A 27,204-nucleotide genomic window follows, 5' to 3' on the forward strand; every position below is an offset into this window, starting at 1 on the left:
GCCTCCAACACGTGGACGGATTATGGACAAACAACAGGGTTGATGTGTCATAGAGTCATAGAGATGTACAGCATGGAAACAGACCCTTTGGTCTAACCCGTCCATGCTGACCAGATATTTCAACCCAATCTAGTCCCACCTACCAGCACCCGGCCCACATCCCTCCAAACCCTTCCTATTCATACACCCATGCAAATGCCTTTTAAATGTTGCAATTGAACCAGTCTCCACCACTTCCTCTGGCAGCTCATTCCATACACATACCACCCTCTGTGTGAAAACTTTGCTCCTTAGGTCTCTTTTATATCTTTCCCCTCTCACCCTAAACCTATGACCTCTGGTTCTGGACTCCCCGACCCCAGGGAAAAGACTTTGTCTATTTATCCTATCCATGCCCCTCATGATTTTGTAAACCTCTATAAGGTCACCCCTCAACCTCCGACGCTCCAGGGAAAACAGCACTAGCCTGTTCAGCCTCTCCCTATAGCTCAAATCCTCCAACCCTGGCAACATCCTTGTAAATCTTTTCTGAACCCTTTCAAGTTTCACAACATCTTTCCAATAGGAAGGAGACCAGAAATGCACACAATATTCCAACAGTGGCCTAACCAATGTCCTGTACAGCCGCAACATGACCTCCCAACTCCTGTACTCAATACTCTGACCAATAAAAGAAAGCATACCAAACGCCTTCTTCACTATCCTATCTACCTGCGACTCCACTTTCAAGGAGCTATGAACCTGCACTCCAAGGTCTCTTTGTTCAGCAACACACCCTAGGACCTTACCATTAAGTGTATAAGTCCTGCTAAGATTTGCTTTCCCAAAATGCAGCACCTCGCATTTATCTGAATTAAACTCCATCTGCCACTTCTCAGCCCATTTTGGCCCATCTGGTCAAGATCCTGTTGTAGTCTGAGGTAATCCTCTTTCCTGTCCACTACACCTTCAATTTTGGTGTCTTCTGCAAACTTACTAACTGTACCTCTTATGATCGCATCCAAATCATTTATGTAAATGACAAAAAATAGTGGACCCAGCACCGATCCTTGTGGCACTCCACTGGTCACAGGCCTCCAGTATGAAATACAACCCTCCACCACCACCACCCTCTGTCTTCTATCTTTGAGCCAGTTCTGTATCCAAATGGCTAGTTCTCCCTGTATTCTGTGAGACCTAACCTTGCTAATCAGTCTCCCATGGGGAACCTTGTTGAACACCTTACTGAAGTCCATATAGATCACATCTACCGCTCTGCCCTCATCAATCTTCTTTGTTACTTCAAAAAACTCAATCAAGTTTGTGAGACATGATTTCCCAAGCACAAAGCCGTGTTGACTATCCCGAATCAGTCCTTGCCTTTCCAAATACTTGTACATCCTGTCCCTCAGGATTCCCTCCAACAACTTGGCCACCACCGACATCAGGCTCACTGGTCTTTACTTCCCTGGCTTGTCCTTACCACCCTTCTTACACAGTGGCACCACACGTTAGCCAACCTCCAGTCTTCCAGCACCTCACCTGTGACTATCGATGATACAAATATCTCAGCAAGAGGCCCAGCAATCACTTCTCTAGCTTCCCACAGAGGTCTAGAGTACACCTGATTAGGTCCTGGGTATTTATCCACCTTTATGTGTTTCAGAACATCCAGCACTTCCTCTTCTGTAATCTGGACATTTTGCAAGGTGCCACTATCTTTTTCCCATCATTCTATATCTTTCATATCCTTTTCCACAGTAAATGCTGATGCAAAATACTCATTTAGTATCTCCCCCATTTTCTGGGCTCCACACAAAGGCTGCCTTGCTGATCTTTGAGGGCCCTATTCTCTCCCTAGTTACCCTTTTGTCCTTAACGTATTTGTGAAAACCCTTTGGATTCTCCTTAACTCTATTTGCCAAAGCTATCTCATGTCCCCTTTTTGCCCTCCTGATTTCCCTATTAAGGATACTCCTACTGCCTTTATACTCTGTGTTGGGTAATGTTAACTGTATATTGGGACTCATTTAATGCCAGGGTCTTGGATTGAGGGGCATTTGTTAGATGCGTATAAGTCAGTTTTATGAAACAATATGAAATAGTCCAAATAGACAAGTGGCCATGTTAGATCTGGTATTGGGGAATGAGTCTAACCAGATGATCAAAGTTTCAGTGGGACAGCATTTCAGGAACAGTGACCATAATTCTGTAAGTTTTAAGTTATTTATCGATAATGACAAAGTAGTCTCTGGGTGAAAATATTAAATTGGGGAGGGAAGGCTAACTACCACAACATTAGGCAAGAACTGGGGAGTATAGATTGGGAACAGCTGCTTGAGGGTAAATCCACACCTGACATGTGGAAATCTTCTAAAGGCCAGTTGATTAGTATTCAGGACCAGCAAGTTCCTGTGAAAATAAAGGATAAGGAGGGCAAGATTGTGGAATCTTGGATGACAAGAGAAATTGAGAGCTAAGTCAAATAAAAGGTCACACGATACCAGGTTATAGTCCAACAGGTTTATTTGAAATCACAAGCTTTCAGAGAACTGGTCCCTTTGTTAGGTGGTGTGAAGAGACTATAATCTGGTGTCATGTGACTTCAGACCTTGTCCACCTCAGTCCAACATCAGGACCACCACATCATGGCTACCATTGACACAAACCCCAGGCTCAAAGTTTAGAGAATCTCCAAGAAAATCATGCATATTGACACATCCATCAACTTTCTGCAGAGATGCAAGAAAGCACAGAAAATCCCGAAAGGACTACAGATCATCATCCCACTCAAGTTGACCTACAGCATATACTATGCTGAAAACCTCTGCTATTGCACCTCTCACACACTCCTCAATCATCTTGTACACCAGCTCTACAGCAGATGCCACAACCTTAAAATCAAGATAGAGTTCATATTCTCAGCTTGTGCTCAGAATACAGTGACCAACTACAAGAAACTGCCAAGAAGATGAGGCAACAGAAAACGCCACCTCCATGCACACCAAGAACAGGAAACTGGAGAAACCGGTTACTGTTATGGACCAGGCCAGGCCCTCACAAAATATTTCAGGAAAGTGGTCCAGACCTTAACTTTGCTAATTATTTTAAGCAGGTGTTAATGCGGTTATTCCAGGAGTGATGCAGCTGGTCAACCCACTTAGTTTTAAACAAAACAGAATTTATTTACAAGATTATCAAATGAAACACAAACAAAAGAGAACAGAACACAGGATAACTTAAACAATCCAAAAACCCAACAGATTATCCCAACTTAATGATGCTGCTCGGAATACTTGCAACAAACCCATAAACACCCCTTGGCAAAAAAAGGAAAAATTAAACACAGGTTCTTACAGGAGAGAAATCAGAGAGAGAGAGTACCAGCATGGACCTGCTTCTTTGTGTTCAGCCTCAAAACCTGCCTGACTGCTTTCAGTGAATAACCAGACTGCCAAAAACCAAATCAAACCAGAGAAAAACTGAGCTGGGAGAATTAGTCATTTCCCTTTCATTGTAGAAGTTTTTTTAAACTTGAAAGTCTTTTGCTTGAGGCAATATCTGTTAGCTATATTCATATTGTCCCTAAAATACATCCAAACCCAGACCTTTCAGAGTCTGTGTTTTTTCCGACCTTTCTGAAAAAAAACTAAGGACAACATAATCTTGTTAAAGGAGCAGCATCATCACACGTCCCATCCTTAGAAAAAAAGAACCATCAATATCCAATGATGGCTTCATTTTAAAACACATTAATCTTAAATTGTTAGTAAACTACAACACACATATACTTTACATTGAATATAATCTTGCAAACATGCACTACTACATTTTGTTTCAGTCTGTTTCACTCATACTACCGAACGCCTCCATTTCTCATTCAAACCTCGACAATGCTTCGACAATCACATTTTCTTGTCCTGCCACATGTACAATTTTCAAATTGAATGGCTGTAGCAACAAGCTCCATTTAAACATTCTGGAAGTTTTGTTCTCAAATTTCTCCACAAACTTCAATGGATTATATTGTAGTCTCAGTGTATATGATTGTCTCAGATATGTGACTTGTAACATAAACATTGAAATGTAATGCTAACACCAAGCTCAAAGTCTCCTTCTCAGCCGTCGAATATTTTTGCTGATAAATGGTCAACTTTCTGGAGAAATACTCAATAGGTCTTCCTATTTTTTCATTGTCTTCTTGCAAGAGCACAGCACCAACACCCACATCACTTGCATCGATAGCCACCTTGAATGGCTTTGCATAATTAGGTGTGGCTAACACTGGGCAGTGATTAATACAGCTTTCAGGCTGTCAAATGCCTTCTGATAGTCCGTTGCCCACTGAAACCTCTTGCCTTTCTTTAACAATTAAGTGAGTGGAGCAGGAATTGTGGTACTGTTTGTTTTATTGATCGTATGGGAAATTCCCCAATTACCTTTGTTTTTGCATCCTGTGGGGCTGTTTTTCCACTTTCAATAACATGGCCCAGGAAGGTGACTTGGGCTTTGGCAAATTCATTTTTAGCTAGGTTTATCACCAAGCTTGCCTTCCGAAGTTGATCGAACAAGTCTGATAAATGTTGCAAATGTTCCTTCCATGTATGACTAAAAATCACCAAGTCATCTGAAATGTAGCTAGCACATTTTTCATACCAAACAGCATGACTTTAAACTGAACAGTCCATTCGGTGTTACGAAAGCTGAAGTTGCCTTCACTCTTTCTGACAAAGGTACCTGCCAGTATCCTCAGAGCAAGTCCAACTTAGAAATATAAGTTGCTGCCCACCTTCTCAACACAGTCTTCCAAACGCGGAATCGACTATGTATCAGTCTTTGTAACAGCATTGACTTTGCAATAGTCCACACATAACAATTGGGTACCATCTGGTTTTGGCACCAATACCATGGGTGAGCTCCAGTCACTGTAACTCACTTTGATTATGTCATCTTGGAGCATGTGTTCAATTTCCTTTTGAACCTGTGCTAACTTTAGAGGGTTATGCCATTAAGGATATTGCTTAATCGGAATAGTATCTTCTATATCTGCATCATGCATATGTAGGTTAGTATTTCCCAGCTTATTTCCACATCTCCCATGTGAGAGTAATAACACTTTCAGGTCTTTTTGATTTTCCTCTGGAAGGTAACTCAATAATTTAGCCCAATTCTTGACAACTTCCTCATTGTCCAATTTAATTTGAGGAATATCCAATTCAGAAACCTCTGAACTTGGTTCTTCCCTCTGTGTTGTAACCAATAACACAGTCTTCTTTGGCTTTCCTTCCCTGTCAAAATACCTTTTGAGCATATTCACATGACACATTCTGTGAGATTTATTTCTGTCTGAAGTCCTTATCAAATAGTTCACCTCACTCAATTTCCTTTCGACTTCATATGGTCCACAAAACCTTGTTTTTAAAGGTTCGCCTATCACTGGAAGTAACACTAGCACCTTATCTCCAACTGCAAAATTATTAGTTTTTGATTTCTTGTCTGCTTCCTGTTTCATTGCATGCTGTGATACTTTAAACGGTGTCTCGCCAACTCCCCGCTCTATTTAGTCGTTCCTGAAAAATTGACACATAGTCCAAATATGTGGTCTCTGAATTCTGACTTACCATTTTCTCCTTAATCGATTTTAGCAGTCCCCTCACTTCATGCCCAAACACTAATTCAAATGGAAGGAATTTGGTTGATTCATTTGATGCCTCTCTGATTGCAAAAAGTACAAACAGAATTCCCTTATCCCTCAATATGGTGTCTAATGTATGATGCCACCTTTCTAACGCTTCCTGAGACTCTGAATGGTACGCAGTAAATTTGAATTGTTTTATTCCTAAGCTGTCCATAATTTCCTTGAATAATTTTGATGTAAAGTTTGACCCTTGATATGATTGTATCTCTGTGGGTAGTCCGTATCTAGTGAAAAAATTGACTAATTCCTCTATGATCCTTTTAGCAGTGATATTGCATAATGGAACGGCCTCTGGAAATCTAGTCGACATATCCATTATTGTTAACCAAATACTGATTCCCACTTTTTAATTTGAAGTAGGGGTCCTACACATTAAGACACTTGTAAAAGGTTCCTCAAATGCTGGAATAGGTATTAAAGGAGTGGGTTTTATTACTGCCTGTGGTTTTCCAATTATCTGACATTTATGACACGTATGGCAAAATTCAATTACATCCTTGTGCAGTCCAGGCAAGTAAAAATGTTTTTTGTATTTTAGCTTGTGTTTTTCTCATTTCTAAATAACCCTCTAGTGGTAGCTTGTTCAATACCTGCAAAACCTCCTTTCTACAACCTGCTTGCAATACGACTTGATGAACGTCTGCCCATTTCTCATCTGCCTAAACATGCGATGGTCTCCATTTCCTCATTAAGACATAATTTTTAAGATAATAACGTTTAGGGATACATTCAGATTCCTTTTCTGTGTATGCATTTTGATACAATTGCTTTAAATTTTCATCTTTCTGCTGTTACGCAATTAACTTATCTGAGCCAAAGGTGTTCTGCTGGGTCATCTATCTGCTGCTGGCTTGTCTCAACCGTTTGATCAAACAGAGTCTCTGCTTATTCCACTTCAACTTTTTTACCTGTAGTCTTTCATCTCTCCTGTTTCAACTGGTAACTTTGTGATTTTGTTACCAGTCAGCAAAAATCCCTGGTTATGTGTCTTGCAATAGTTCAGTTGCCTGAGTTTCCAATGGCTTTTCAACCAAAGTGGGCAGCACTCCTATCGGCGAATCAGCTATATCATTAGCAAGGACAAACTTTATTCCTGGAGCTGAGAATTTGTCCAGTACTCCTACCACTCTTCACTCTCCACTGGACACTCTAACCTCACTTTGCACAACTGAACGCTTCTTGTCTCACCGTGAATGCCCCATTACTCGCATTTTTTCTGGAAATAGTCTTTCAGAGGTACATATCTCCTCATCTTTCAACACCACAGTTGAGAGGATCTTTATGTTGTAACCTGTTTACCTGTTGCTTCTGGCCTATGCAAATAAACTTTACCTTTGCAGGTATATGTTTTAAGAAGATCTGGCACTTCCTCCTTAACCAACCTCCGACCAGCTTGTACATTCTGGTGCAGCTTTCTAGCCTTCACTGTGCTTTCTATTACCACTCCAGCAAAATTCACTGGCTTATCCTGTTTTCCTACCTGTGGCTTCCCATTGCTTTCTATAACCTACCAACATTGTGATTTCAGGTGCTTTACTTTATTGCAATGAAAACACTGGAGATTTTTAACTTCTCTCCCACCTACAAGGGTTTCCTTTTCACCCTGTGATGAGTTATCCTTATGATCTTCACTGAGATCTACCTTTCCCTTTCCACACAAGGATTTCTCTTACCACCAGTTTCTATCCCCCATGGATTGAAATTGATTTATGGACCAACTCATAATCATCAGCCATTTCAGCTGCAAATCTTGCAGTTTTAGCTCTCTGCTCTTCCACATGAGTTCTCTCTACTTCAGGAAGTAAATTTTTGAACTCTTCCAAAATAATTATCTAAGAGTGTCATAGGTTTGCTTATTTTTAATGCCTTATTCACCAATCAAAATTACTTTGTTTGATCCTTTCAAACTCAATATATGTTTGAACAAGGTCCCTCATTAGATTCTTAAAACATTGTCTGTAGTCTTCTGGCACAGGCTCATATGCACTTAAGATGGCCGTTCTTCACCTCCTCATACGCCCCAGGTACCTCCTCTGATAGTGATGCGAATACCTCACTAGCTCTACCTACAAGTTTTGTTTGGATCAACAAAACCCACATGGTCACTGGCAACCGCATTTGTTTAGCTACCTTTTCAAATGAGATGAAAATGGCTTCCACATCCTTCTCATCAAACTTAGGCAATACTTGAATATATTTAAATAGTTTCTCACCAGGCCTTTGGCTATTATGGGCTTGCTCATCCTCACTCCCTTCTCACTAAGCTTACCTTCAGCTTTCATCTCCATCCCTTTAAGCTGACTTTCCTATGCAAGTGCCAATTTTTCTCTTTCTTCCTTTCCTCTCTCTCCTTTTCTCTCTCTTCTGCTTTTAATCGTAATTCCTCATATTTTGCCTCTAACTCAAGCTGCTTCATTTTCAATTGAAGTGTAGCCATCTCTAAAGATTTTGTTGGCATTTCCACCAAATTTAAATGCTGAGCTATTGCTGTAATTATATCTCCTTTCCTCATGGGAGGTGGCATCTCCAACTTCAGCTTGTTGGCTCATTCCAGCAACTTGGCCTTCATTACCCAAAACCTCCCAAGGTCACTTCTTGCACCCAGAGAAAAGTCTTGGTGACTGAAAGTGCCATTGTTATTCCAAGCACTGTTTAAATCAACCAAATTCAACACCCAGAACAAAAAGACACCAACACCAATCACTCGCTGGCTTCGAGTCCAATAACCAAGTCAGAGAATGGTGGTTGATGGGAAATGTTCATCTTTAGAGTTCAGATACTAGTGATGTGCCGCAAGGATCTGTTTTGGGGCCACTGTTGTTTGCCATTTTTATAAATGACCTGGATGAGGGCGTAGAAGGATGGCTTCATAAATTGCAGAGTTGTGGATAGTGTTGAAGGATGTTGCAGATTATACAGGGACATAGATAAGCTGCAGAGCTGGGCTGAGAGATGGAAAATAGAGTTTAATGCGGAAAGGTATGAGGTGATTCACTTTGGAAGGAGCAACAGGAATAAAGAGTACTGGGCTAATAGTAAGATTCTTGGTAGTGTAGGTGAGCAGAGAGATCTCGGTGTACATGTACATAAATCCCTGAAAGTTGCCACCCAGGTTGATAGGTTTGTTAACAAGGCATGCGGTGTGTTAGCTTTTATTGGTAGAGGGATTGAGTTTTGGAGTCACAAGGTCATGCTGCAGTCGTATAAAAATCTGGTGCGGCCGCACTTGAAGTATTACGTACAGTTCTGATCACCGCATTATAGGAAAGATGTGGAAGTTTTGTAGAGGGTTCAGAGGAGATTTACTAGGATGTTTTCGTTAGAGAGAAGGTTGAGAAGTGACTTAATTGAGACATACAAGATAATCAGAGGTTTAGATAGGGTGTATAGTGAGAGCCTTTTTCCTCGGATAGTGATGGCTAGCACGAGGGAACATAGCTTTAAATTGAGGGATGATAGATATAGGACAAGTGTCAGAGGTAGTTCCTCATCACATTGGACGTTTTGGCACTCTACACGAGCATCCCCACAACGATGCCATTGCTGCAACAGCCTCAGTACTCAACACCAATAACTACCAATTTCCAAGTGCCATCCTACAACTCATCTGCTTCATCCTAAACCACAACATCTTTACCTTTGACAACCAGCTTTTCATCCAGACACAGGGAACAGCCCTGGAGACCAAATTTTGCACCCTAAAACACAAACATTTTCATGCCCAAGTTTGAGCAAGACTTCTTTGCTGCACAGGACCTCCTACCAATGCTATACACTAGATATATCAACAACCTTTTCTTCCTTTGACTCATGGTCAGGTATCACTGAAATAACTACACAGCGATATCAACCAAGTCCCATCCCATCATCAGACTTACTACTCTTCAGAATCAGTGCTATTCTTGGACACACACATTGCCATCAAGGATGGACATCTCAGTACCTCACTCTACCGCAAGCCCATGGATAACCTCACAATGCTGCACTTCTCTAACTTCCATCCGAAACGTTAAAGAACCCATCTCCTATGGACAAGCCCTGCATATACACAGGATCTGCTCAGACGATGTGGAACGCAATGGATATCTACAGGTGCTGAAAGATGCCCTCATAAGAACAGGATACAATGCTTAACTCATCTATCACCAATTCCGATGTGCCACAGCGATAAGCTGCAGCTACCTCTTCAGGTGACAGACCCCGGACATAACTGATAGAGTACCCTTCGTCATCCAGTACTTCCCCAGAGCGGAGAAACTATGCCATGTTCTTCGCAGTCTTCAACGTGCCATCGATAATGATGAACATCTCACAAGATCATCCCTACGCCTCCAATTCTTGCCTTCAAACAACTGCCAAACCTTAAATAGACCATCATTCGCAGCAAACTACCCAGCCTTCAGAACAACATCAACCACAACACCACACAACCCTGCCATGGCAACCTCTGAAAGACATGCCAGATCATCAACATTGTAACTACTATCACCCGGGGGAACACCACCCACCACGTACATGGCAGATACTCATGTGAATCAGTCAGTGTTGTCTACCTAACACGCTTCAGGCAAGGATGCTCTGAGGCATGGTATATTGGTGAAACCATGCAGACGATACGATAATGGATGAATGGACACCAAACAACAATCTTCAGACAGGAATGGTCCCTCCCAGTTGCGGAACACTTCAGTAGTTAAGGACATTTAGCCTCCAATCTTCGGATAACTGTCCTCCAAGGCGGCCTTCGGGATACACCACAATGTAGAATCGCCAAACAGAAACTGATAGTCAAGTTCTATATCCATGAATATGGCCTCAACCATGATCATGGGTTCATGTCACGTTACATATAATCCCACCACACTGTTCTGTATCTGTAAAATCTTCCTTCCTGGCCTGTTTTGTCACCATCACCTTTATAACATGTTATGATCTTTCTTAATTAGTTTGTCTGGTTTTGAATTACTTCTTACTTTGTGACTCTTATACCCATCATGTTATTCCAGCCATTTGGTTTGTTTCCTGTACCACCTTATTTTTAACATTTTGTAATTATCTCTCTGCCTCAATTAATCAGATTACAGGTCATCCCTTCACTTGCTATTCAGCTGTTGACACTTTACACACACTGTCTGACACTTTTGATCACCTCCAGAGACTTATTATTCAGCCTGTCGACACTCCACTCACATCATTTGTGTGATCTTTTTATCTCTCTGCCTATAAGTTATGTGCCTGTTGCTTCTCGTCACCTGATGAAAGAGCAGCATTCCAAATGTTTGTCATTTCAAATAAACTTGTTGGACTATAATCTGATATTATGTGACTTCTGACCTTGTCCACTCCAGTTCAACACTGGCACCTCCACATCAAAAAAATAAAAATCATATGTAAGATTTAGGAAACTGAAGACAGGCCCTACAAGAGGCTATGAAATGACTTTGGCAACCAAATTTAAGGAAAATCTCAAGGCATTGTATAATATATAAGAAGCAAGAGGGTAGATACGGGAAGATTAGGTCCACTCAAGAACAAAGGAGAGAATTATTGCATGGAGCCAGTGGAAGTGGATGAGATCCTTAAATAATGCTTTGCACTGATATTCACAAAGGAGATGAAAATAGTGGGTGGTGAACTTCGGGAGTGGTATGTCGATATTCTAGAGCATGTCAATATAAAATGGAAGTGATGATGGGTACTTTGAAAAGCATTAAGTCCCCAGAATCTGATGGGACTTATCCCAGAATGTTGAGGGAAGCAGATGAGGAAATTGTTGGGGCCTTGTACGAAATATTTGTATCATCTTAAGTCATAGGAGAGGTCCTAGAGGATTGGTAAAAGCTAACGTTGTTCCTTTGTTTTAGAAGGGCAATAGGAATAATCTAGGAAATTACAGGCCGGTGAGCCTTTCCTCATCAGAACTCCATTTTTAATAACGCTATGGAACTTGTTCAGTCACAGCTTCAGAGTAAGCTATCTGTGCTAACTTAGTTAACTCTGGATCTAAGTCTCAGGAAATGAAAAAATGCCAAATACATCTCTTAAACTATCATAAGATTTCATAAGATGTAAATCAACTCCATCCATAGATCAGTCCTTAACTATCTGTAATGCAGACAGGTCACTCTCCAATTGGACTTTTTACAGTGGAACCAGTATATACTCTTTCCCCAATCCTATTTATTATAATTAACTTTGATTTAACCAGCACCTTATGAATTGGCACTCTCGATAAACCAGCAAAAATTATATAACTAAATTACCAGACATTTATTGTATTATTGCAATCTGCACAATGGCTTAATAGTCATAGAGTTATATAACACAGAACAGACCCTTCAGTCCAACTCGTCTATGTGACCAGATATCCTAAACTGATCCAGTTCCATCTAAACCCTTCTAACTCATATACCCATCCAGGCGCCTTTTAAATGTTGCAATTGTACTAGCCTTCACAATTTCCTCTCGCAGCTCATTCCATACACGCAACACCCTCTGGGTGAAAAAGTTGCCCCTTGGGTCCCTTTTAAATCCTTGTGGCACACCGCTGGTCACAGGCCTCCAGTCTGAAAAATCAACCCTCTACCACCACCCTCTATCTAATACCTTTGAGTCAGTTCTGTATCCAAGTGTTAATTATATATGAAAACTGCAGCGAGTGAGAAAACTAGCACCCTTAATACCCATTCTAGTATTTGAGGAGCTTTTTACGGAATCTTAATTGATTGCACGGGACCCCTCCCAAAAACAAAAAGTGGGATTCAATATTTGTTTACTATATTGAACTTGTTTACTAGATTTTCAGAGGCAATTCCATTACAAAATATCATGGCTAAAAGGATTGTAGAATTGTTATTCATTTTTTTTTAACTAGATATGACTGTCCACAGAACTATAACCAGATCAAGGATCAAATTTTACATCAAACTTATTCCAGGAAGTTTTGGATAGCTTATGAGTAAAACAATTTAAATCAACTGTGTACTATCCAGAATTGCAGGGAGCATTTAGAATGGTGGTATCAAACTCTAAAAATTTTGTTGAGAGCCTATAGTCAAAAGTATCCAGAAGATTGGATCAAAGGAATTTCAATTTTACTTTTTTGCTATTAGTGATGCACCTAATGAATCTACTAAATTCTGTCTATTTGAATTAATTTTGAACATGATATGAGTGGACCGCTTAGTTAAGGAGAAATTGGTGAATCAGGATTCAGAGACTACATTATTGGACTATGTGTTAAATGTTAGGAAGAAATTAAATAGAGCAGACAGCATTTGACTGTTGACTAGACAGCATTTAAAAGTAGCACAGTATGTGATGAAACAAGAAGCAGATAAGAGATAAAAATATTTGTAGATTCATGAGTGGGGATAATGTGTTAGTATTACTACAGTTAAAGGTGAACTTTTAAAAACAAGGTTTATTGGGCATTATCAAATTGAAAGGAAATTGTGTGAGGTGAATGACTTGGTAAGAACACCAGATAAAAAGAAATCTCACAGAGTGTGTCATGTGAATATGCTCAATCCAGATGATTCTGAATTGGACATTCCTCAAATTAAATTGGACAATGAGGAAGTTCTCAGAAATAGAAATAAATTATTGAGTTAGTTTCCAGAGAAAAATCAAAATGAACTGAAAAAGTTTTTACAATCATATGGAGATATATTGGGAATAAGTTGGGAAATACTAATCTAATTACGCATGATGTAGATATAGAAAATGCTGTTCCAAATAAGTAACATCCTTATAGACTTAACCCTATAACATGGCATAGGCTCAAAAAGAGATTGAAAACATGCTCAGAGACAACGTAATTGACATGAGTTGCAAGTGAATGGAGCTCACCCATAGTGACAGTACCAAAATCAGATGGCAGTCACACACAGAAGGAACATTTGAAGCATTGAGTGGAATTGTTCAATCGATATCAGGAGGCAGTTTGGTGATATATCTAGCCAAGAGTGAGTTCGCAAAAGCCTAAGTCACATTCCTAGACTATATCATTGGACAAGGACAGAAGACTCCCCAGAATGTGAAACCAAAGATTACTGGGGAGTTGCCCATTCCATCAACAAAAGAGGGAAGTACTGTGATTCCTGGGCTTGAGAGGTTTGACCAAAACTTTGTAGCGAAATTTAGCAGCATGGTTGTTCCACTGATAGATATGTTGAAGACGTGCAGATAACAGTGGATAGATGAGTATCAGGAGGCATTTGACAGCTTGAAAGCTGTATTGATCATCGCCCCAATGTTAGCACACGCAAGTAAGCAAAGCCATTCAAGATGGCTATTGAAGCAAGTGATATGGGTATCAGTGTTGTGCTTTTATAAGACAACAAGAATGTAAAGAGGCCCAATGGATATTTTTCCAGAAAATTGAATGCTCACCAAAAGAAATATTCCACCATTGTAAAGAGACCTTGAGCTTCTGTTGTTAGTAATGAATCTGAGACGACTGTTCATACTGATCATAACCCTCTTAACATTTTTGGAACAATTTAGGGATAGAAATACCAGACTATTCGGATCGAATTTATTGAGAAGTGCACCCAACTCCTGCTCCCCAAAACCATGTTAGGTAACTGGAGCTGGTGCTGGATGAACTTCAGATAATTCAAGAGGCTGAGGGAGTGATAGAATGGAGTTATAGGGAGGTAGTCACACTTTAGGTACAGGATCAAGGTAGCTGGGTGACCATTAGGAAAAGGAAAGGGAATAGGCAGACAATGCAGGGACCTCCTGTGGACATTCCCCTCAATAATAAGTATGCCATTTTGGATACTGTTGGGAGGGACGAACTACCGGGGAAAGCCATAGCAGAAAATGTGTTGCTGGAAAAGCGCAGCAGGTCAGGCAGCATCCAAGGAACAGGAGAATCAATGTTTCGGGCATAAGCCCTTCTTCAGGCATATGCCCGAAACGTCGATTCTCCTGTTCCTTGGATGCTGCCTGACCTGCTGCGCTTTTCCAGCAACACATTTTCAGCTCTGATCTCCAGCATCTGCAGTCCTCACTTTCTCCTCGAAAGCCATAGCAGCCAGTCTCTGGCTCTGAGGCTCAGAAAGGAAGGTGGGAGAATGGGAGAGTGATAGGAGATTCAATCGTAAGAGAAACAGACAGGAGATTCTGTGATCATGAATGAGACTGCCAGATGGTATGTTGTCTCCCAAGTGCCAGAGTCAGGGATGTCTCAGAACGAGTCCACAGGATTGTTAATGAGGAGGGTCAGCAGCCAGAAGTCATGGTATACATCCATACAAATGACATAGGTAGGGAAAGGGATAAGGATCTGAAAAAGAATTTAGCAAGTTAGGTTGGAAACTAGAAGACAGGACAAGCAGAGCAGTTATCTCAGGATTGCTGCCAGTGCCACGGGCTAGTGAGACTAGGAATAGAGAGTGAGTGCAGATGAACATGTAGCTGTAGGGCTGGTGTAGGAGGGGTGGCTTCAGATATGTGAATCATTGGGATTCCTTATGGGGAAGGTGGTACCTGTACAAGAAAGACGGCTTGCACCTAAATTGGAGGGGCACCAATATCCTGTGCGGGAGGTTTACTAGAACTCTTTGGGAGGATTTAAACTAGATTGGCAGGGGGTTGGGAGCCAGAACTACAAATTAGCTGATGGTGTAGATAGTGAACAACCAGATACAGCATGCAGAGTGTCTGTGAGGAGGGATAGGCACTTTATAGGGCAACGGTGCAGTCAGCTTGATGGGTCAAAATGTGTCTATTTTAATGCAAGTAGTATCAGGAATAAGGATGATGAACTTCGAGCATGGATCAGTACTTGGAATTATGATGCTGTGGCCATTATGGAGACTTGGATATCACTGGAATGGTTGTTAGATGTTTTGAGGTTTAGAAGTTCCAAAAGGAAAGTTTGGGGGGGGGGGGGGGGGGGGGGCAGGTGTGTAAAAGAGGTGGGGGAGTGGCATTGCTAATCAGGGATGGTATCGCAGCTGCAGAAAGGGAGGTCGTCAAGGAGGGTTTGTCTACAGAGTCAGTATGGGTGGAAGCCAGAAACAGGAAAGGAGCAGTCACTTTATTGGGAGTTTTCTACAGACCCCCTAATAGCAACAGAGACATGGAGGAGCAGATTGGGAGGCAGATTTTGGAAAGGTGCAGAAGTAACAGGGTTGTTGTCATGGGTAACTTTAACTTCCCTAATATTAATTGGAACCTACTAGTTCAAATAGTTTGGATGGAGCAGTTTTTATCATGTGTGTCTAAGTAGGATTCTTGACTCAATATGTAGATAGGTCGACTAGAGGGGAGGGCATACTGGAGTTGGTGCTTGGCAACAAACCAGGTCAGGTGACAGATCTCTCGGTGGGAGAGCATTTCCATAATAGTGATCACAACTCCCTGACCTACACTATACTCATGGAGAAGGATAGGAGCAGATGGTATGGAAAAGTACTCAATTGGGGGAGGGGGATTACAATGCTATTAGGCAGGATCTGACGTGCCTAAACTGGGAACAGATGTTCTCAGGGAAATGCACGACAGATATGTGGAGATTGTTCAGGAAGCACTTGCTGATAGTGCTGGATAGGTTTGTCCCACTGAGACAAGCAAGGAATGGTAGGTTGGAAGAACCTTGGGTGACAAGCGATGTGGAACATCTAGTCAAGAGGAAAAAGGAAGCTTACTTAAGGCTGAGGAGGCAAGGATCAGACAGGACGCTAGAGGGTTACAAGGAACTGAAGAATGGACTTTGGAGAGGCAGAAAGGGGCATGAGAAAGCTCTAGCAGTTAGAATTAAGGAAATCCCTAAGTATTCTAAGAGGATGACCAGAGTGAGGGGAGGGCCGATCAGGGATAGTGGAAGGAACTTGCGCCTGGAGTCGCAGGAGGTAGGGGAGGTCCTTAATGAATACTTTGCTTCCATATTCACGAGTGAGAGGGACCTTGTAATTTGTGAGGATAGTGTGAAACAGGCTGATATGCTTGAACAGGTTGATGTTAAGAAGGAGGATATGCTGAAATTTTTGAAAAGCGTAAGGATTTTTGAAAAACAAATAGAAAACAGGCCATGCCACCAGTGCTTCATCTGGAGGTTCACTGATGATGTTACCTAGTATGGTGACAAAATGTCTGAAAACAAATCTTCTAGCTCAGCGAACAAACCTACATCAATTTTAGCAAGGCATTTGATAAGATTCCCCATGGTAGGCTCATTCAGAAAGTATGGAGGTATGAGATACAGAGAAGTCTGACTGCCTGGATACCGAATTGGCTGGCCCATCAAGATCAGAGGGTGGTGGTAGTTGGAAAGTATTCAGCCTGGAGCTTGATGACCGGTGGTATTCCTCTGCTCTTCGTGACTTTTATAAATGACTTGGATGAGGAAGTTGAAGGGTGGATTAGTAAGTTTGCTGACGACATGAAGGTTGGTGGAGTGGTAGATAGTGTGGAGGGCTTTTGTAGGTTGCAACAGGACATTGACAGGATGCAGAACTGGGCTGATAAGTGGCAGATTGAGTTCAACCTAGAAAAATGTGAAGTCATTCACTTTGGAAGGTTAAATTTGAATGCAGAATACCAGGTTAAAGGCAGGATTCTTGGCAGTGTGGACCAACAGAGAGATCTTGGGGTCCATATCCATAAATCACACAAAGTTGTCACTCAAGTTGATACGGTTGTTAATAAGGCGTTAGTATGTTGGCTTTCATTAGCAGGGGATTGTGTTTAAGAGCTGCTAGTTTATGCTGCAGCCCTACAGAGCCCAGGTTAGACCACACTTGGAATATTGTGGTCAGTTCTGGTCACCTCATTACAGGAAGGATGTGGAAGCATTAGAGAGAGTGCAGAGGAGATTTACTAGGATGCTGACTGGATTTAAAGACATGTCTCATGAAGAAAGGTTGAGGGAGCTAGGGACTTTCTCTTTGGAGTAAAGAAGGATGACAGCTGACTTGACAGAGGTGTACAAGATGATGAGAGGCATAGATAGAGTGGATGGCCAGAGACATTTCCCAGGGTGGAAATGGCTAACATGAGGGGCCAAATTTTAAGGTGATTGGAGGAAAGTTTTGGGGAGATATCAGAGATAGGTTCCTTACACAGATAGTGGTGGGTGCGTGGCATGCACTGCCAGCAGTGGTGGTAGAGTCAGATACATTAGGGATATTTAAGCAACTTTTGGATAGTCACATGGAAGATAGTACAATGAAGGATATGTAGGTTAGTCGGATCTTAGAGGAGGAGAAAAGTATGGCACAACATCGATGGCCAAAGGTACTGTACTGTTCTATGTTACAGCCATTCAAATTGAAAATTACACGTGGCAGGACGAGATAATGTATGGCCAATGCATTGTCACAACATTGATGATGGAAAACAGAGGTGTTTAGTGACAGAAGAAACTAACTGAAATGGACTATATTACTGAATGTTTACATGATTTGAGTTAGTACAATGTATGCATATATAGAGTACTAATAGGTGAGACGAAATGCTTGGAAAATGGTGCCATCTCTGTATATTGATTATTCATTTTTGCAAGGGGGGCAGGTGTGACAGTACTGTGCCTTTAAGGGAGGTGTTCTGTATTGTTTCTCTTACAGAGTGGGGTTGCTACAATGGCACTGGGGTGCTTGCTTCAGACAGGCATTCAGTACACAGCTTTGAGTTATCCCTGAATTTTCTTTAATGAGATAAAAAGATTGAGTGGGTGCGGTTATGACTCAGACAGACCCAAGAAGGTTTTACAGTTTTATTTTCAGTTAGTGAGAAGGTTTCTGTTACTGTTGAGCTAACAGCTTGAGTTCTCTGCTGTGAGAGTCTTAGACATGAGGCTTCCTCTTAGAAATAAAAAGAAGCAGGCTGTTTCTTTCAGCATTTTGTTCTGCTGCACTGGAGAAAGGCAGCATGTGAGAACTGTAACTTTTGCTAAACTGTCTTGACAAGGGTGTGTTTATGGGATGCTGTCTATGTTAGAACAGTTGAGGATTAGTGGTTAAATTAAATAGTAGCTTGTTAAGTATTTCAATAGAATTAGTTATGGCTGTTCATTTTGTTTGTATTTTAATCATGTTGTAAAAGTAAAGTGTGTTAGCCTGGAGAGCTTCATCAATGATCAAGTTACAATTGACAACATCAAAACCTGTTCCATCTCTGCGCAGGACCTTATCAATGGTTGGTTCCACAGGAATTCACAAATAGTGCAATTTGCAATGGTCGCTCTGCTACCAGTGGCTTCCAGTGAGGAATGAAGCTCCAAACTCTCGATAAACCACCTGTTCTTCCATGAAAGAAAGATTGTGACTCAGCCTACAGAGAATTTGTGTCACAGCTTTTCTTACAACCATCATTACTTCTGATGTCCCCAACTAATCTTCAGCCAATTTGATTTATTGCAGAGCATATCAAGAAATGGCTGAAGCACTGGATACTGCAAAGGCTATAAACCCTGACATCATTCCAGCAGTAGTATTGAAGGCTTGTGTTCCTGAATTTGCCATGTCAGTAGCCTAAGCTGTTCCACTACAACTACAACACTGGCATCTAACTACAACATGGAAAATAAACCAGGTTTGCCCTGTACATAAAAACTAGATGAATCCAACTTGACCTATTACACCACATCATTGTGCTCTTGATCATCAGTCAAGCAATGGAAAGAGTCATCAACAGCATTTGCTTAGTAATAACCTACTGACACTCAGTTTGGGTTCCACCTGACCCACTCACCTCCTGATCTTATTACTTTGCTTTGCTTCAAACATAGACGAAAGAACTGAACCCAAGACATGAGGTGAGAGTGGCTGCCCTTGACATCAAGGCCATATTTAACTGTGTGTGGCATCAAGGCGTCCTAGAAAATGTCACAACTCATTGGGGTAGTGTGCTGAAACTATTGTCCAAGTCACCATAAATAATTATACTTAATCAAACTTCTTCAAAGAAATGTCTTCACCCAGAAAGTGGTGAGCCTGTGGAATTATCTGCCATAGAAAGCAGCTGAGGCCAAAACATTGAATATTTTCAAGGAGGAGTTAGATTTTATCCTTAAGGTTAAGAAAGCTAGTGCTTCCAAATAAACCTGTTGGACCATACCCCCCCCCCCACCCAGTCCAACACTGTGGAGAGAAAGCAGGAGCAGAGTTGGAAGATTAGCCATGCTCCACCATTACTGAATGGTGAAGCACGCTTGAAAGGCTGTATGGCCTACCCCTGTTCCTATTTTCTAAGGTTCTGTGAAACTACCAAAAAATCCCAATTTGCCTCTATCTGCTACCCAATAGAAAAGCAAACCATATAATATTTCATCTGTAACAATAAAAAGTTGCATTTATTCACACAATCGTCACTTTAACAAGAACAGTAAAAGGACAGGATTTCTAATCTTGGCACCTGAAAATTTACCCCTATTAAAATTCACACAACCAGACACACAAATAGAGAGAAGTACATCTACCAACATACACACTCATGCACAAAGCAAAAATATAACAAAATTATGAATGAAGGGACAAAGTAATGAGTGTAAAACAGTTCTGTATCATCAGTCTAAAATCAAAATAAACAGGGTGGTGCGGATATAGAAAACGAATTACCAAAGGAAGTGGTGGACGTGGGTATAATTACAACACTTAAAAGGCATTTGAATGAGCATATGAATAGAATAGGTTGAGAAGGAAATGGGCCGAAGTCTGGAAAATGGGACGAGGTCAGATTGGGATGTCTGGTCAGCGGGGACGAGTTGCACTGAAGGGTCTATATTCATGCTGTATGACTCTATTGCTCTATGAGTTGGTTCCACAATTCTCAATGATACCCAAATGTTATTTGCACAGTGATCATCATAGTCATAGCGATCTGCAGTATAGAAAAAGACCGTTTGGCCCATTGCATCTGTGCTAGTCAAAAACAGCCACTAACTACTCTAATCCATTTTCTAGCACTTGACCTGTAGGCTTGTATGCCTTGGCATCACAAATGCACAACTAAATACTTCTTAAATATTACGAGGATTTCTACCTCAATCACCCTTACATGTAGTCAGTTCCATATTTATACCAGTCTCTGGTTAAGAATGTTTTTCCTCATATCTCCTCTAAACTCTCTGCCCCTGAACTTAAATCAATGCCCCTGGTCATTCATCCCTCCATAAGGGTTGCAAGTTTCTTTCTGTCTATGCCTCTCATACTTTTATACATCTCAATTGTGTCCCACCTCTATCTATTCTGTTTTAAGGAAAACAATCCCAGTCTGTCCAATCTTTCTTAATAATCCGGAGGAAACCTATGCAGACGGGGTGAACGTGCGAACTCCACATAGTCACCCGAGGCTGAAATCGAAGCTGAGTCCCTGGTGCTGTGAGGCAGCAGTGCTAACCACTGAGCCACCATGCCGCTTCCTTATGAGCCTCAATCCTGTCTAGTCTAATAGCCTGTAGCTCAGTATTCTTTTTGACAACATTGTCTTTGAACACAGTCAGCCAATTTCTCGCTAACAAACCGAAACAAACAGACAAAACACATCCAGAAACCCTAGCCACTCTCCTCTACATCAAAGACATCTCAGAAATGACTGCCAGACTGCTCAGACCTCTTGGCATCATGGTAGCCCACAAACTCACGAACACATTAAAACAACACCTACTGAACATGGAAGACCCTATACAGACAGCAAGCAAAACTAATGTCATTTACAAAATGCCTTGCAAGAACTGTAACAAATGCTACATTGGACAAATAGGCAGAAAACTAGCCATTAGGATACATGAACATCAACTAGCCACAAAAAGACATGACCCACTCTCATTAGTATCTGTACATAGAGATGAGGAAGGACACCACTTAGACTGGGACAACACATCCATCCTAGGACAAGGCAAACAGAGACATGCACGTGAATTCCTAGAAGCACAGCATTCCAACCAGAACTCTATCAATAAACACATTGACTTGGATCCCATTTACCATCTCCTGAGAAAAAGAACAGGAAATGACATCACGGCAGGAAATAACATCACCATGGGAAATGATGTCACCAACCCAAAGGAACCTAAATACATAAATTAGAAACAGTCCATACCATCAGTGCTCCACCGGAGGCTCACTGATGATGTTACCTAGTATGGTGACGAAACGTCTAAAAACAAACCTTCCAGCTTAGCAAGCAAACTTACATCCAGAATCCCAGCCTGAGCTACAAATCTTCTCAAACCTCGCTGACATTGTATGTTTCCCATGTGAATACTGATGAAAAATATTCATTTAGCATCTCTCCTGTCTCTTCAGACTCCATGCACAACTTCCCACTTCAATCCTTGTCTGGCCCGAATCTTGCCCTAGTCATTCTTTTACTCCTGACATACCTATAGAAACCTTTAGGGTTTTCCTTGATCCTATCTGCCAAAAACTTCTCAAGTCCCTTCCTGGCTCTTCTTTGCCCTCTCTTTAGGTCCTGCCTGGCTAACTTTTAACTCTCAAGCGCCCTAACTGAGCCTTCATGTCTCATCTTTACATAAGCCTCCTTCTTCCTTTTGACAAGAGATTCAACTTCTTTAGTAAACCACGGTTCCCTTGCTTGACAATTTCTTCTCTGCCTGACAGGTACATATTTATCAAGAACACACAATAACTGCTCCTTGAACAAGCTCCACATTTCAATTATGCCTATCCCCATGCAATTTCTTTCCCCACCCTATTCATCCCAAATCTTGCCTAATCGCATCATAATTGCCTTTACCCCAGTTATAACTCTTGCCCTGTGGTATATACCTATCCCTCTCCATCGCTAAAGTAAATGGAACCTAATTATGGTCATTATCACCAACGTATTCACCTACTTCCAAATCTAACACCTGGTTTGGTTCATTACGCAGTACCAAATCCAATGTGGCCTTGTCTCTTGTTGGCCTATCTACATACTGTCTCAGGAAACCCTCCTGCACACAATGGATAAAAATGGACCCATCTAAAGTACTCGAACTATAGTGTTTCCAGTCAATTTTTGGCAAGCTAAAGTTCCCCATAACAACTAACCTGTTATTTTCACTCCTATCTAAAGCATCTTTGTAATCCTTTCCTCTACATCTCTAGAACTTTTCAGAGACTTATAAAGAACTCCCAACAGGGTGATCTCTCCTTTCCTGTTTCTAACCTCAGCCCATACTACCTCATTAGACGAGTCCTCATCAAACGTCCTTTCTGTCACCGTATTACTGTCCTTGACTAACAATGCCACACCTCCCCCTCTTTTACCATCTTCCCTGATCTTACTGAAACATCTAAACTCCGGAACTTGCAACAATCATTCCTGTCCTTGCTCTCCAAAATGGCCACAACATCGAAGTCCCAGGTACCAAACCATGCTGCAAAGTCATCCACCTTTTTCTGGATGCTCCTGGCGTTGAAGTGGACACACTTCAAACCATCTTCCTGCTTGCCGGTACACTCAGCGACCTAGAAACCTTATTCCTGACCTCACTACTCTCAACCTCCTGTACACTGGAGCTACAATTCAGGATCCCATTCCCCCTACTGAATTAGTTTAAACCCTCCCGAAGAGCATTAGCAAATGTCCCCACCAGGATGTTGGTACGTCTCTGGTTCAGGTGAAGACCATCCCGTTTGTAGAAGTCCCAGCTACCCCAGAATGAGCCCTAATTATCCAGGTATCTGAATTCCTCCCACCTGCACCATCCCTATAGCCATGTGTTCAAGTGTTCTCTCTTCTCCTATACCTCGCCAGCACATGGCACAGATTAACAAACCAGAGATAACAACTGTTTGTCTTGGCTCTTTTCTACATCCCCTACCTCCCTCATCGTCTGCCTTACATCCCCAGCCATTTTCCTACCTATGTTGTTGGTGCCTATGTGGACCAGGACTTGGGGATGCTTAAGGATCCCGAAAACATGATTCAAGACATCATGGACCTTGGTGCCTGGGAGGCAACACATCAACCGTAAGTGTCTCTCATTCCCACAGAATCTCCTATCTGCCCCCCTAACTATGGACACATATCATCATGAAGCAGTTGAAGGATAGTGAAGACATTTTTACAAAATCCAAATCTCTAGACCACAACCAACGAAGCCTGATAATTTACTGAATTAAATGCTTTTGTCAGATCAATGAAAAAATGTACAGTACCTCGTTCTGAACAAAGGTCCCATTAGTTTTGAAACATAAACTCTGTTTTTGTCTCTAAAAATGTTGTCGATTCTGCTGAGTTTCTTCAGCTATTTCTGTTTTTATTATTGAACACTGCCTCAACATTTGTTTGAACAGTACTGAGAAAAGCATATTGCAAAGAAGAAACTGAACGTATGAAGTGTTATAGTTGATTAAATGAATGGGAAGAAAATTGGCAGGTGGAATATTAGATTAGATTACTTACAGTGTGGAAACAGGCCCTTCGGCCCAACAAGTCCACACCGCCCCGCCGAAGCGCAACCCACCCATACCCCTACATTTACCCCGTACCTAACACTACGGGCAATTTAGCATGGCCAATTCACCTGACCTGCACATCTTTGGACTGTGGGAGGAAACCGGAGCACCCGGAGAACGTGCAAACTCCACACAGTCAGTCACCTGAGGCGGGAATTGAACCCGGGTCTCTAGCGCTGTGAGGCAGCAGTGCTAACCACTGTGCCACCGTGCCGCCCACAATATACTGTGGAAAATGTGAGATTGTCCACTTTGGCAGGAAAGATACAAAAGTAGATGATAATTGAAATGAAGAGCTTGCCTCCGAACACAAGGAGCAGGAAGGGTCTTGTACTTGAATCTATTTGGATAACAATATCGAGAATGAACAGGAAGATACATGAATGTGCATAGTACTTGGAACAAAACAAATGATTAAATGGCAACATATACGGATTAATGGGCATGATATTATAGCCATTACAGAAACATGGAGTCATGGAGATATACAGGAAGGAAACAGGTCATTCGATCCTACTTGTCCATGCTGACCAGATAGCCCAACCTAATCTCGGCCCATTTGCCAGCACTTGGCCCATAGCCCTCTAAGCTGAAAATGTGTTGCTGGAAAAGTGCAGCAGGTCAGGCAGCATCCAAGGAGCAGGAGAATCGACATTTCAGGCATGAGCCCTTCTTCAGGAATGAGGAAAGTGTGCCAAGCAGGCTAAGATAAAAGGTAGGAAGGAAGGACTTGGGGGAGGGGCGTTGGAAATGCGATAGGTGGAAGGAGGTTAAGGTGAGGGTGATAGGCCGGAGTGGGGGTGGGGGCGGAGAGGTCAGGAAGAAGATTGCAGGTTAGGGAGGTGGTGCTGAGTTCGAGGGTTGGGACTGAGACAAGGCAGGGGGAGGGGAAGTGAGGAAACTGGAGAAATCTGAGTTCATCCCTTGTGGTTGGAGGGTTCCTTGGCCGAAGATGAGGCGCTCTTCCTCCAGCCGTCGTTTTGCTATGGTCTGGCGATGGAGGAGTCCAAGTACCTGCATGTCCTCGGTGGAGTGGGAGGAGTTGAAGTGTTGAGCCATGGGGTGGTTGGGTTGGTTGGTCCGAGTGTCCCAGAGGTGTTCTCTGAAACGTTCCGCAAGTAGGCGGCCTGTTTTCCCAATATAGAGGAGGCCACATCGGGTGCAGCGGTTGCAGTAAATGATGTGTGTGGAGGTGCAGGTGAATTTGTGGTGGATATGGAAGGATCCCTTGGGGCCTTGGAGGGAAGGGGGAAGGTGTGGGCGCAAGTTTTGCATTTCTTGCGATTGCAGGGGAAGGTGCCGGGAGTGGAGGTTGGGTTGGTGGGGGGTGTGGACCTGACGAGGGAGTCACGGAGGGAGTGGTCTTTTCGGAACGCTGATAAGGGAGGGGAGGGAAATATATCCCTGGTGGTGGGGTCCGTTTGGAGGTGGCGGAAATGACGGCGGATGATACGTTGTACATGGAGGTTGGTGGGGTGGTAGGTGAGGACCAGTGGGGTTCTGTCCTGGTGGTGATTGGAGGGACGGGGCTCAAGGGCAGAGGAGCGGGAAGTGGAAGAGATGCGGTGGAGAGCATCGTCAACTACGTCTGGCGGGAAATTGCGGTCCTTGAAGAAGGAGGCCATCTGGGTTGTACGGTTTTGGAACTGGTCCTCCTGGGAGCAGATGCGGCGGAGACGAAGAAATTGGGAATATGGGATGGCGTTTGGGTTTGCAGGGATATGGGCCAGGTGCTGGCAGGTGGGACTAGATTGGGGTGGAATATCTGGTCGGCATGGACGAATTGGACTGAAGGGTCTCTTTCTCTGCTGTACATCTCTATGACTCTAAGTATGTTTATGGGGAATGTGTGCACAGGCTGAATAAAATTCTATTGAATGGCATTGAGGATTTCCAGTTTCTACTTTCTCTTAGTGAAATGTCTTTATGCAGCTGGATAGTGTCAGTAACCGGATTGAATACAAAGGAAAGATGGCTTCTAGCCTGGCAGCCATTTCTGGCAAAAGCAGAACAACAAAAACAACAACCTGTGTTTACATAGTTGCTTTAAAGTAGTAAAGCAACCCAAAGCATTTCATAAGAGCATTATTAATTGCAACTTGATGCTAAGTCTCACAAGGAGAAATTAGGGCAAAAGATCAAATGCTTCCTCAGAGAGATCGATATTAAGAAATTTCAGAAAGGACAAGAAAGGTGTAGAAAGAAAATTCCACAGCCTAGGGTTTAGGCACCTGAAGGCATGCCAGTCAGTGATGAGCAGTAAATGTTTGGATTAGAGGAACATGATACCTTGGAAGTTTGTAGGGATAGAAGAGATTACTGAAGTAGTGAAAAGTGAGACCAAGGAAAGGTTTGAAAATGAGAGGAAGTTCAGTGTCAAGATGTTACCAGACTGGGAGCTAATGTGAATTTCCCCCCCGACGTGATCGACGATGCCCTCCACCGCATCTCCTCCACTTCCCGCTCCTCCGCCCTTGAGCCCCGCCCCTCCAACCGCCACCAGGACAGAACCCCACTGGTCCTCACCAGTCCCTGTACACCTCCATCCCCCATCACGAAGGACTCAAAGCACTCCGCTTCTTCCTTTCCCGCCGTACCACCCAGTACCCTTCCACCGACACCCTCCTTCGACTGACTGAACTGGTCCTCACCCTGAACAACTTTTCTTTCCAATCCTCCCACTTTCTCCAAACAAAAGGAGTAGCCATGGGCACCCGCATGGGCCCCAGCTATGCCTGCCTCTTCGTAGGGTATGTGGAACAATCCATCTTCCGCAACTACACTGGCCCCACCCCCCATCTTTTCCTCCGCTACATTGATGACTGTATCGGCGCTACCTCGTGCTCCCACGAGGAGGTTGAACAGTTCATCCACTACACTAACACCTTCCACCCCGACCTCAAATTCACCTGGACAGTCTCGGACTCCTCCCTCCCCTTCCTAGACCTTTCTGTTTCTATCTCAGACGACCGAATCAACACGGACATCTACTACAAACCGACCGACTCCCACAGCTACCTGGACTACACCTCCTCCCACCCCGCCCCCTGTAAAAACGCCATCCCATTCTCCCAATTCCTTCGTCTCCGCCGCATCTGCTCCCAGGAG

General features: G+C 42.6%; 1 protein-coding gene and 1 pseudogene across 2 annotated transcripts in view; both read left to right on the forward strand.

Moving 5' to 3' along the window:
* Positions 1 to 19,309, forward strand: part of tmem39b (transmembrane protein 39B) — a 137,339-nt gene extending 118,030 nt beyond the window's left edge. Inside the window, exon 8 of one of the 2 annotated variants that reach the window (XM_087976641.1) lies at positions 19,051 to 19,309. In XM_087976641.1, coding sequence (XP_087832767.1) covers positions 19,051 to 19,071 — 21 coding nt within the window. In that variant the 3' untranslated portion in view covers positions 19,072 to 19,309. The remainder of the gene's footprint in view (positions 1 to 19,050) is intronic. The other variant, XM_087976637.1, reaches the window with a different exon arrangement.
* Positions 7,670 to 10,530, forward strand: LOC148142120 (uncharacterized; annotated as a pseudogene).
* Positions 19,310 to 27,204: the final 7,895 nt, after the last annotated feature.

Source organism: Chiloscyllium plagiosum, unplaced genomic scaffold, assembly GCF_037043375.1.
Source record: "Chiloscyllium plagiosum isolate Xiang-an unplaced genomic scaffold, Cpla_swu_hap1 HiC_scaffold_30, whole genome shotgun sequence".
In the NCBI taxonomy this organism is placed as follows: domain Eukaryota; kingdom Metazoa; phylum Chordata; class Chondrichthyes; order Orectolobiformes; family Hemiscylliidae; genus Chiloscyllium; species Chiloscyllium plagiosum.